Source organism: Ostrea edulis, chromosome 2, assembly GCF_947568905.1.
Source record: "Ostrea edulis chromosome 2, xbOstEdul1.1, whole genome shotgun sequence".
Classification (NCBI taxonomy): Eukaryota; Metazoa; Mollusca; class Bivalvia; order Ostreida; family Ostreidae; genus Ostrea; species Ostrea edulis.
In genome coordinates, this window is record NC_079165.1 from 79,431,740 (window position 1) to 79,444,672 (window position 12,933).

The 12,933-nt window shown below is 39.1% G+C and overlaps 1 protein-coding gene across 2 annotated transcripts; it reads left to right on the forward strand.

Moving 5' to 3' along the window:
* Window positions 1–9,019: 9,019 nt before the first annotated feature.
* LOC130051894 (uncharacterized) lies at window positions 9,020–12,513 on the forward strand. Of its 2 annotated transcripts, XM_056155058.1 has the most exons (3): window positions 9,184–9,627; window positions 9,721–9,952; window positions 12,042–12,513. In XM_056155058.1, exons 1-3 carry the CDS (start codon window positions 9,385–9,387, stop codon window positions 12,287–12,289), a joined length of 723 nt encoding a protein of 240 aa, XP_056011033.1. In that variant the 5' UTR covers window positions 9,184–9,384; the 3' UTR covers window positions 12,290–12,513. The 2 variants fall into 2 exon arrangements, with proteins under 2 accessions (XP_056011032.1, XP_056011033.1); XM_056155057.1 differs by having other exon boundaries at window positions 9,020–9,952.
* Window positions 12,514–12,933: the final 420 nt, after the last annotated feature.

A 12,933-nucleotide genomic window follows, 5' to 3' on the forward strand; every position in this document is an offset into this window, starting at 1 on the left:
GTTTAGAGATACGCCCCTCCAATCTTGATTGATAATACATTACACTTTGTAAACATCTGGTTTGAAAACATCGAAGACTGAAAGTTTGAGGGTAGGGTGATAGTGGTCAACTACCACCACTGAAAAAAAATTATGATGGTACTCTGTGGTTTTGGAGATCCGCCCCACCAAGTTTTATTAAAGCTAAATGTATATACATGTGTAACGGGAATCCTGGTCACGGCACCAAAAATACGTAACGGGAATCTTGACCACGGGAACCCAAATTCTATATAAGGGTCACAACGACCAAAATTCTATAACCAGAACCAGTATATCAGGGACAATAACTCGGGTGATTAAATACCCTACTAACACTGGCTCTAGTAAAATTCAACCCATGTATCGTTATTCCTGAACTATGGTCAACACATCCGAATGAAAACACCAGTAAAACGTTTACAATTTATTAATGATTTAGGATTGATTGATATTGTAAATGATAGCAAATAACAAATTGAATAATGAAATAACAAAGTGTGATATAGAATCAAAGTTGAAATGAATCAACAAAAATGAAATGTTTGTAAGAGAGGTAAGAAAATGTGACGGAATGAAAATATCTGAATATGTCCCTACTGGTTCCAATAATCTTAAATATTTCCAAAAAGAGAAAAAGAACGAGCTGCATCTTGACCTAAATAGAGAGTACTGCGTAGAATATGAATGTCAGTACTAAAGTATAAAATCTCCTAATGCTATCCACTACACCTCGAAACAGGACTTGGAAAGGAAAAACCTATAATAAACTTGCAAACTACATACTAACTCTGAGTATTATCCTAACAAAATTATACCTAAAGTCTGTAGTAAAACCTTGAAGTTTTTAGCAGTTCCTATTCTTACAAAAATCATGCTTATTTTATGCTAGTGGCTATATTCAGAGCTTTAAAACCTTGAGGCTATTGTTGCTCAGAATAAGAGAAAGAGAATTTAACCATGAGGTCAGCTCCTAACCAAGTGAAGTAAACTGATCAAACACAGTCTTATATACCTTGAATTCTATTCACTAACTTAAGCCAACCAAAACCAAGGAAACTATCCAGACTTATCCAATCAAGCGACAGGTAGCTAATTCACTTAGGAGAGCTTGACAACAGCGATGACACTTCCTGTTTAATATGAAAAACATGTGGAATGTATCGACTTAATCTAAACTTGAATAGATATCAAAAGTAAATAACTGACAGTAAGTAACTAAACTTCAAATGTAATAAGAAACTGGTTTTACAACAATCAGGGCTTGAAATAAATGTACTTCTGTGTAATAAAAAATCAGATCCGCCACACATGTAATTATGCCGTAATCTTCGATAGTACCGTTGGAATTGAAAACGTCTTTCATATCAAGGTATATAAGTTGTACACTTTAACTCAGTCGGATTGAATAGTAATCAAGCTGATTTCCTATTTAACTATGTATTCTCCAAGTCGGATAGTGAACGCCTTATTTCGAAATATTCACGATCACGTGATGTTGCAGTCAGACGGAAACAGGGTAGAGAGAGTCACTTTGAGCAATGGAGGGGGGGGGGGTAAATTCCATGCTTAACATGAAATCACCATTCAGTAGGACTACATACTGTCAACGACATCTGCATCTCGCACGGTGTTTAATAATATTTTTATCGCACGCTTTCAAGAGCACACCAACCATCAAAGTCATTCCTTCATAAATATGCAATAGAAAATCATCGTTTTTTCCCTTATATTGAGTAGAATAGTACTCCTTAAATACCCGTATATGATTTATTGAAGTTCTTAAATCGTATTATTTTTCATAGTTTATCATACTGAAAAAAGTTTGGTTTTTAAAAGGTTTTAACATCGAACAAAATACAGTTTAATACGGCACATGTATACTCCCACTGCCTTATCAAAAGACGAAATTCTTCAAACCCATGCTTCAGTTTTAGACACATTTAATATTCCAGTCAATGGGTCGAATGAATATGAGTTACCGTACCTATACTGGATTCCTAAACTACATAAAAACCCTTACAAACAAAGATACATTGCTGGATCCAGTAAGTGCTCTACCAAGCCCCTATCTTTGCTCCTCACGAAAATGTTAACAGCTGTGAAGGAGAAACTTCAAACTTACTGTGCGACTACATATGCCAGAAGTGGTGTTAATCAAATGTGGATTCTAAAAAATTCTAAAGAACTTTTAGTAAACTTGAAATCACAGAATTTTTCCCAAATCAATAGCATTAAAACCTATGACTTTTCAACACTATACACGACCATTCCTCACGATAAATTAAAGACTAGACTTTTTGACATCATAGACAGTTGCTTCTTCAACAAAAACGGAAAACGAAAATATTCATATCTAGTGATCAGTCATTCAAAAACTTACTTTGTTAAACACCACTCTGATTCCACGCACAAGTACTCTGAAGTTGAAATAAAAAATATGCTAGAGTTCCTCATTGACAATATCTTCGTGGTCTTTGGTGATCAGGTCTTCCAACAGTCTGTTGGAATTCCCATGGACACGAATTGTGCTCCTTTGTTAGCTGACCTGTTTTTATATTCATATGAAGCAGAATTTATTCAAAAACTTCTACGTGAGAAGAAAAAATCTCTCGCTGTGACCTTCAATTCGACTTTTAGAAATATCGATGATGTTTTGTCTATTAACAATGATAGCTTTCATTCATATGTCGATTTGATATATCCCTGTGAGCTCGAAATAAAGGACACCACAGAGTCGTCCACTTCTGCTTCATACTTAGATATTTTATTGAAAGTAGACATTAACGGCAAACTGACAACTCAACTGTATGACAAACGGGATGATTTCAGCTTCTCCATCGTCAACTTCCCACATTTATGTAGCAATATTCCATTATCACCTGCATATGGTGTTTATATATCTCAACTGATTCGATATGCAAAAGCTTGTTCTGGGTATAGTCAGTTTTTAAATCGAGGTAAGCTACTGACAAACAAGTTGATGGTACAGGGATTTCAACAGTCTCGATTGAAGTCAGCATTTCGTAAATTCTATGGTCGTTATAACGATCTAGTTCGTCAATACAACCTCGCATTGGGTCAAATGCTGTCTGACGTGTTTCATACCGTTTGTTAAGCCCTTCTTGGCACACTGATTTTGACTGCGGATAACTCCGTTTACCTGATCAGAATATGAGGCTCACGGCGGGTGTGACCGGTCAACAGGGGATGCTTACTCCTCCTAGGCACCTGATCCCACTTCTGGTGTGTCCAGGGGTCCGTGTTTGCCCAACTATCTATTTTGTATTGCTTGTAGGAGTTATGAGATTGATCACTGTTCGTTGTCTTCACCTTGCATGTACCTTTGTTAATACATTACTAGAGTTTTAGTTGAATAGAACCGACCGAAGGTGAAAGTAAATTTCCAGAAATGAATTATGAAGGAGTGCTCCGAGATTCGGTGAAGGCGTCAGTCCAAATATTCAGCCGAGCCGAATCTCAGCCGATATTATCAAATTCTTAAATCACCCAGCTTAGTTTCGAAAAGCACGTTAGTGAAAAACACAAGAAGGCTAACTGTATGATAGCAGTTATCAGAAGGATATTTCAACACCTGTGTACCTCTATAAATCGTTAGTACGTGCGCACTTGAATTATGCAAGTTCAGTACGGGCATTACATAAGAGTAAACTTATTGATCAAATTGAGAGAGTCCGAAGGGGGACCACGAGACAACTACCGGGTATGAGAAACCTTACATACCCAGAAAAGTTAAGCAAACTGGGACTACCAACACTTAGTAATTTATGTATATGAGTGTGAGAGGGATAAAAATATGTATAGGAGGGTGAGAGGGAGTAGCTTATGTATAGGAGGGTGAGAGGGAGTAACTTATGTATAGGAGGGTGAGAGGGAGTAACTTATGTATAGGAGTGTAAGAGGGAGTAACATGTGTATAGGAGGGTGAGAGCGAGTAACTTATGTATAGGAGGATGAGAGGGAGTAACTTATGTATAGGAGGGTGAGAGGGAGTAACTTATGTATAGGAGGGTGAGAGGGAGTAACATATGTATAGGAGTGTGAGAGGGAGTAACTTATGTATAGGAGGATGAGAGTGAGTAACATATGTATAGGAGGGTGAGAGAGAGTGACTCATGTATAGGAGTGTGAGAGGGAGTAACTTATGTATAGAAGGATGAGAGTGAGTAACATATGTATAGGAGGATGAGAGGGAGTAACTTCTGTATAGGAGGGTGAGAGGGGAGTAACTTATGTATAGGAGGGTGAGAGGGAGTAATTTATGTATAGGAGGGTTAGAGGGAGTAACTTATGTATTGGAGGGTGAGAGGGAGTAACATATGTATAGAAGGGTGAGAGCGAGTAACATATGTATAGGAGGGTGAGAGGGAGTAACTTATATATAGGAGTGTGAGACGGAGTAACTTATGTATAGGAGGGTGAGAGGGAGTAACATATGTATAGGAGTGTAGGAGGGTGAGAGGGAGTAACTTAAGTATAGGAGGGTGAGAGGGAGTAATTTGTGTATAGGAGGGTGAGAGGGAGTAACTTATGTATAGGAGGGTGAGAGGGAGTAACTTATGTATAGGAGTGTGAGAGGGAGTAATTTGTGTATAGGAGGGTGAGAGGGAGTAACTTATGTATAGGAGGTTGAGAGCGAGTAACATATGTATAGGAGGGTGAGAGGGAGTAACGTATGTATAGGAGGGTGAGAGGGAGTAACATATGTATAGGAGTGTAGGAGGGTGAGAGGGAGTAACTTAAGTATAGGAGGGTGAGAGGGAGTAATTTGTGTATAGGAGGGTGAGAGGGAGTAACTTATGTATAGGAGGGTGAGAGGGAGTAACTTATGTATAGGAGGGTGAGAGGGAGTAACATATGTATAGGAGGGTGAGAGGGAGTAACTTATGTATAGGAGTGTGAGAGGGAGTAACATATGTATAGGAGGGTGAGAGGGAGTAACTTATGTATAGGAGGGTGAGAGGGAGTAACTTATGTATATGAGGGTGAGAGCGAGTAACATATGTATAGGAGGGTGAGAGGGAGTAACATATGTATAGGAGGATGAGAGGGAGTAACTTATGTATAGGAGGGTGAGAGGGAGTAAGTTATGTATAGGAGGGTGAGAGCGAGTAACTTATGTATAGGAGGGTGAGAGGGAGTAACATATGTATAGGAGTGTAGGAGGGTGAGAGGGAGTAACATATGTATAGGAGTGTAGGAGGGTGAGAGGGAGTAACTTAAGTATAGGAGGGTGAGAGGGAGTAATTTGTGTATAGGAGGGTGAGAGGGAGTAACTTATGTATAGGAGGGTGAGAGGGAGTAACTTATGTATAGGAGGGTGAGAGGGAGTAACATATGTATAGGAGGGTGAGAGGGAGTAACTTATGTATAGGAGGATGAGAGGGAGTAATTTGTGTATAGGAGGGTGAGAGGGAGTAACTTATGCATAGGAGGGTGAGAGGGAGTAACTTATGTATATGAGGGTGAGAGCGAGTAACATATGTATAGGAGGGTGAGAGGGAGTAACATATGTATAGGAGGATGAGAGGGAGTAACTTATGTATAGGAGGGTGAGAGGGAGTAACTTATGTATATGAGGGTGAGAGCGAGTAACATATGTATAGGAGGGTGAGAGGGAGTAACATATGTATAGAAGGGTGAGAGCGAGTAACATATGTATAGGAGGGTGAGAGGGAGTAACTTATATATAGGAGTGTGAGACGGAGTAACTTATGTATAGGAGGGTGAGAGGGAGTAACATATGTATAGGAGTGTAGGAGGGTGAGAGGGAGTAACTTAAGTATAGGAGGGTGAGAGGGAGTAATTTGTGTATAGGAGGGTGAGAGGGAGTAACTTATGTATAGGAGGGTGAGAGGGAGTAACTTATGTATAGGAGTGTGAGAGGGAGTAATTTGTGTATAGGAGGGTGAGAGGGAGTAACTTATGTATAGGAGGTTGAGAGCGAGTAACATATGTATAGGAGGGTGAGAGGGAGTAACGTATGTATAGGAGGGTGAGAGGGAGTAACATATGTATAGGAGTGTAGGAGGGTGAGAGGGAGTAACTTAAGTATAGGAGGGTGAGAGGGAGTAATTTGTGTATAGGAGGGTGAGAGGGAGTAACTTATGTATAGGAGGGTGAGAGGGAGTAACTTATGTATAGGAGGGTGAGAGGGAGTAACATATGTATAGGAGGGTGAGAGGGAGTAACTTATGTATAGGAGTGTGAGAGGGAGTAACATATGTATAGGAGGGTGAGAGGGAGTAACTTATGTATAGGAGGGTGAGAGGGAGTAACTTATGTATATGAGGGTGAGAGCGAGTAACATATGTATAGGAGGGTGAGAGGGAGTAACATATGTATAGGAGGATGAGAGGGAGTAACTTATGTATAGGAGGGTGAGAGGGAGTAAGTTATGTATAGGAGGGTGAGAGCGAGTAACTTATGTATAGGAGGGTGAGAGGGAGTAACATATGTATAGGAGTGTAGGAGGGTGAGAGGGAGTAACATATGTATAGGAGTGTAGGAGGGTGAGAGGGAGTAACTTAAGTATAGGAGGGTGAGAGGGAGTAATTTGTGTATAGGAGGGTGAGAGGGAGTAACTTATGTATAGGAGGGTGAGAGGGAGTAACTTATGTATAGGAGGGTGAGAGGGAGTAACATATGTATAGGAGGGTGAGAGGGAGTAACTTATGTATAGGAGGATGAGAGGGAGTAATTTGTGTATAGGAGGGTGAGAGGGAGTAACTTATGCATAGGAGGGTGAGAGGGAGTAACTTATGTATATGAGGGTGAGAGCGAGTAACATATGTATAGGAGGGTGAGAGGGAGTAACATATGTATAGGAGGATGAGAGGGAGTAACTTATGTATAGGAGGGTGAGAGGGAGTAACTTATGTATATGAGGGTGAGAGCGAGTAACATATGTATAGGAGGGTGAGAGGGAGTAACATATGTATAGGAGGGTGAGGGGGAGTAACATATGTATAGGAGGGTGAGAGGGAGTAACTTATATATAGGAGGGTGAGAGGGAGTAACATATGTATAGGAGGATGAGAGGGAGTAACTTATGTATAGGAGGGTGAGAGGGAGTAACTTATGTATATGAGGGTGAGAGCGAGTAACATATGTATAGGAGGGTGAGAGGGAGTAACATATGTATAGGAGGGTGAGGGGGAGTAACATATGTATAGGAGGGTGAGAGGGAGTAACTTATATATAGGAGGGTGAGAGGGGGTAACTTATGTATAGGAGGATGAGAGGGAGTAACATATGTATAGGAGTGTGTGAGGGAGTAACTTATGTATAGGAGGGTGAGAGGGAGTAACTTATGTATAGGAGGGTGAGAGGGAGTAACATATGTATAGGAGTGTAGGAGGGTGAGAGAGAGTAACTTAAGTATAGGAGGGTGAGAGGGAGTAATTTGTGTATAGGAGGGTGAGAGGGAGTAACATATGTATAGGAGGGTGAGAGGGAGTAACTTATGTATAGGAGTGTGAGAGGGAGTAATTTGTGTATAGGAGGTTGAGAGGGAGTAACTTCTGTATAGGAGGGTGAGAGGGAGTAACTTATGTATAGGAGGGTGAGAGGGAGTAACATATGTATAGGAGGGTGAGAGGGAGTAACGTATGTATAGGAGGGTGAGAGGGAGTAACATATGTATAGGAGTGTAGGAGGGTGAGAGGGAGTAACTTAAGTATAGGAGGGTGAGAGGGAGTAATTTGTGTATAGGAGGGTGAGAGGGAGTAACTTATGTATAGGAGGGTGAGAGGGAGTAACTTATGTATAGGAGGGTGAGAGGGAGTAACATATGTATAGGAGGGTGAGAGGGAGTAACGTATGTATAGGAGGGTGAGAGGGAGTAACATATGTATAGTAGGGTGAGAGGGAGTAACTTATATATAGGAGGGTGAGAGGGAGTAACTTATGTATAGGAGTGTGAGAGGGAGTAACATATGTATAGGAGGGTGAGAGGGAGTAACTTATGTATAGGAGTGTGAGAGGGAGTAACTTATGTATAGAAGGGTGAGAAGGAGTCAATTATGTATAGGAGGGTGAGAGGGAGTAAGTTATGTATAGGAGGGTGAGATGGAGTAACTTATATATAGGAGGGTGAGATGGAGTAACTTATATATAGGAGTGTGAGAGGGAGTGACTTATGTATAGGGGGGTGGGAGGGGATATAATTGACATCTACAAATTAGTCAAGGGGAAATACGACAAATATATTAGTGACTTTATCAGATTGTGGTCAACTCATTCACGAGTGTTTGTGCTACTGATCAAGTCTCAACTCATTCAAGAATATATTTGACAATTGGTGAGGTGAAAAGGATACAAATACACCGATTATAGACCCGAAATTAACATCATCCATCTTCGTAACCTATGTGTCCAATTCGAGATGAGAGTAAACGAATCGGACACTTGGCTTGCGAAGATGAACCTCACCGGAAGTCACAAGTTAGTTTCGGATGTTGGAGTCCGATAAAGAGGAACCTGAAGGAGCCTGCATCGGAAACCAACGCTAAGTAATACTAACTAAGTATTTATTACTCTTATTGATTAAACGCTTGTACAGAGGTTTACAAAGCGTTTTACAAGAATATTGTAATATTGGCACTGACAGAAGTAGTTGACCAATAAAACCACATTCTCAAAATTTCAGGCCCCGGGCTAGGATTTTCCGAACCAGATGTTTCTTCACTAATGTTCATATAACGTACTTGTGTTATTAATTAAATTGTAAGAGATAATATCCATAACCAGAAAGAGTAGCATCACTATTTTCCCACAGTGGTGGTAGTTGACCGCTAATTAGTACCCTATTAATACCCTACCCTCAAACTTTTAGGGCCCAGGGAAGGGGACTTCGATGTTTCCAAACCAGATGTTTATTCTCTAAGTGTGTATGTAATGTATCATCAATAAGAATTAGAGGGGCGGATCTCCAAAACCAGAGAGAGGCTCAGAGAGCGCCATCGCCATTTTTCACAGTTGTGGTAGGTGACCACTGAAACTTCCAAGCTCAAAATTCCAGTCTGGTTTTCTATTTTATGTATATACATTTTTGAATTTTAAACTGCATTCTTGAATGCTGTTCGCTATTGAATTGTGATTAGTGAACTGTGAACTGCGTTCCGAAACCTAATTGCCCTACTATGTCCGGCTACACGACATCCGGCTACACGACATTTTGTCTAGCTGGCATTTCGTGTGCTTTAATTAAATGTACAGGACACAAAGTTTATATCCCCCCACTTGCTGCTGTGCATTTAAATTATCGATTTTGTTGTATAATGACTGCAGTTTTGATGTCATTTCTGTGATGTACCAAAAACAATCGACCTAACTTCCCTGAGCATGGATTTCTCCACGGATAATTTGACAGCTGTGGGTCGGGATAGTTTCACGGCTGTGAGTCGTGTTTCAGCTTCCCTTCTCGTGGTGGCCGTACTCCAGCTTACCGTGATCGGTGCAATCCTGGCCGCACAGCTGTATGTGCTGATGACAGCTGGGAGGTATCTACACACCGCCCCCTGGCTGTCCATGCTATGGATTGGGATTCCCCACACCCTCCGCTACGGACAAATCCTGTATAACTTGGTGAGTCTGCGACCAGCTCTGTGTCAAGATATGTATACTTTTACTTTAGTCTATTCTGCATGGATATTAACAATGTTGGTATTTGTCAACAAGGAAGACTTTCTAAATGCAAGGAATATTGTAACCATGTGTTTGGTGGGCCTCTCCACTTGTTGCTTACTGTTGAAATATCACTACATGGAGAACACGGAAGGAGCACTTTACCAATCTGGACTATTTTGTCGACCAGCCGGAGACATGCTGCCGGTGTTCGCCCAGGAATATTTCACGCTCTATATCCCCTCGCTGGTGATTGGAATTATTCTGCGAACCCTGAAAATCAATGGTATGAACCTTGCACAAAGCACATATCACAATATACATTTAAAATCATTGACTAGTAAATCAGATTAGTTAAGGTTGATGCATTTTAAACTTTATTAAACTTAAACCATCTGAAATAAGTACAACTGGCTTTACAGGTCAGAAGACAAAGCTTTTAAAAGTAATATTAGCACTGGTGTTTCCTTTGTGCTACATACATAGTACTGAAAGGATTCTCTATACTTTAGCTGTAGTGAATTATGTATACTTCAGTTGTAGAAAATTATTCATATTTCAGATGTTGAAGATTATCTATATTTGATTGGTTGTTCATTCTCCGTTCTTCAGCTGGAAAACTTAAATATGTATATTTCAGCTGTCTATACTTCATTTGTATAATATTATCTACGTTTCAACTGTTGAGGATTATCTACACTTATTCCAGTCAATGATTATCTATCATAATAATAATAATAATAATATCCTTTATTTATACAGGATTGCACAACTAGTTTACGTTGTGGTCCTTTCTATAACACATATACATATCGAGAACATATATCACAGAACATGGAAATATCGCAGTTTATATACATACAGATAAGAACTAAATGAAAAGAGACAATAAACACAATAAACACACAAGTATCATTGAGTGTCAAAATAATGTTTTAGACAGGCTGATTTAAAAGATGTGGTAGTTGTGCATTTTCTTATAAAATCTGGTAATGAGTTCTATAAAATTTGCTTCTGTTCAAAATGATAAAAAGATCTCCTAAAATATTCTGTTTTGGCTCTTGTAACATAAATAAAATTAGTAGAGCTCTGTCTTGTATTTCTTATGTTTACCTCATTCACAAATCTAAAAACATGCAAATACTCTGGAGTCACACGATGTAAAACTTTAAACATGAGAATAATTTTTCGATAAATAAAATAGTCAATCAAAGGCATCCATCTCAAATTTGATAGCATGCAAGAAGTTGACACTGAATAAGGTACTTTGATATGTAAAATGATCCCTCCTGCCCTCTTTTGTAATTTAAAAAACCTATCAATATTTGTCTTGTTCTTTGTATCCTGCCATACTGTACAACAATAATTAAAATGAGGAAAAACAATAGTATTGTAAATTTTGAGTAGTGCCTCCTTTGACATAAAAATACTCAATCTCGTTAAAACACCTAGTTTCTGACTAAGTTTTTTTTTTTTTACATAAGGCATCTGTGTGATAAGACCACGTAAGACATTCATCGATGTAAACACCTAAACGTTTGCCACATTTGACATTTTCTGTAAAAATTTAACCAACATTAATACAAAGGTTTCTACATTTCGATAATTTCTGTGACGTTCCTATTAAAATATATTGTGTTTTCTTTAAATTTATTGTCAATTTGTTCTTATGTATCCATTCCATAGAATTTATAAGATCATCCTTTAACTTTTTTTTCAATCACATCTAAAGATTTATCAGAAACATCTTGCGTGGTATCATCTGCATATATATTGACTGTAGAGTGCTTGAGACATGTTGGGTAGTCATTTACAAACAGAATAAAAAACAGAGGATCCAATATAGAACCCTGAGGGACTCCGATGGTAACATCTTTTTCCTTTGAGATCGTCTCTTTCCATTTGACACATTGCAATCTTTCATATAGATAAGAATGAAACCATTTAAAAGTTTTTTCACAGATACCATAAAATAAAAGTTTGTGCATCAATACATCTTGATTGACTGTGTCAAATGCTTTGCTTAAATCAATAAAAAGTACACCTGTAAGTTTCCCTTTATCAATGTTCTCAAGCCATTTGTCAATGACATTATGTAAAGCAGTTTCGCAGCATTTGACAATTATCTATAGATATTTTAGCTGTACAGAATTATTTAATTCTTTAGCTGTAGAAAGATAGTTATCAAATCTTTAGCTGTAGAAAGAATTATCTAATCTTTATCTGTAGAGAATTATCCAATATTTAGCTGTAGAGAATTATTCACTCTTTAGCTGTAGAGAATTATCCATTCTTTATCTATACATCAGACGCCTTGCATTCAAATGTTTCAGCGCTGTAAACAGTCTGGGTTTATTTTATTTTTATTGATATAGGCGACCGTCCATCATGTCAGGAGTGCAAGGAGTGGGATAACATACAGCGCCATCTACTGGGACTATACGCCTTTTTTCTACTGATTCTGAGACCAATACAGATATACTACTTTGCAACTTTGGACTTTCAGTATTCCGACGTACTTCTTAGTCATGTCAATTTAATATCATTTTTATATGTGTGTATGGAAACGGTCAAAGTTCCTGTTCCAGCGAAACAGTGCAGTGACATTTCCCAAAATCAGTAGCATACCGGTATATGAAAACGGTCAAAGTTACTATTCCAGCGAAACAGTGCAGTGACATTTCCGAAGATCTGTGGCATATATATACAACATTAGTGACGTATCGGACACAGAACGAGCCAAACAAGTGTAGGAACAAACTGACAACACTCCAACTATCAAATATATTTGTTCTCAATCTATGATCCAGAAGTAAATTAGTAGGATATCAAACATTTCACAAAATCGATTGAATATACTCGACTGTTTTTTGCATGAGTATGGTGCAGTAGTATTGAATGGTAAGAATGCCAGCATGAGGTTATAAATTGAAGCCCCCCCCCCCCTCCTCCTCACGACGCGATTTTTAAAACAAAATGATGGTTGGTTGCTTGTTTTACGTCCCGTCGAGAATTTTTCACTCATATCGAGGCGTCACCAGCTGTAGGTGAAGTACCACAATTAGACCTATGCTTAGCGCAAGCGGCCGTAGGGTTCACCTGCTGCGGCGTGGTCCTCCGAATTTAAGGTCATATTGGAATACCGAGCATTTGGCGAAAGAGCAATCAATATCTATTTTAACGTCTTGGATTTGACGCCGCCATGCCACGAGCGGGGCTCGAACTCGCGACCTCCCGGTTACGTGAGCTACCAATGAGCTACCGCGA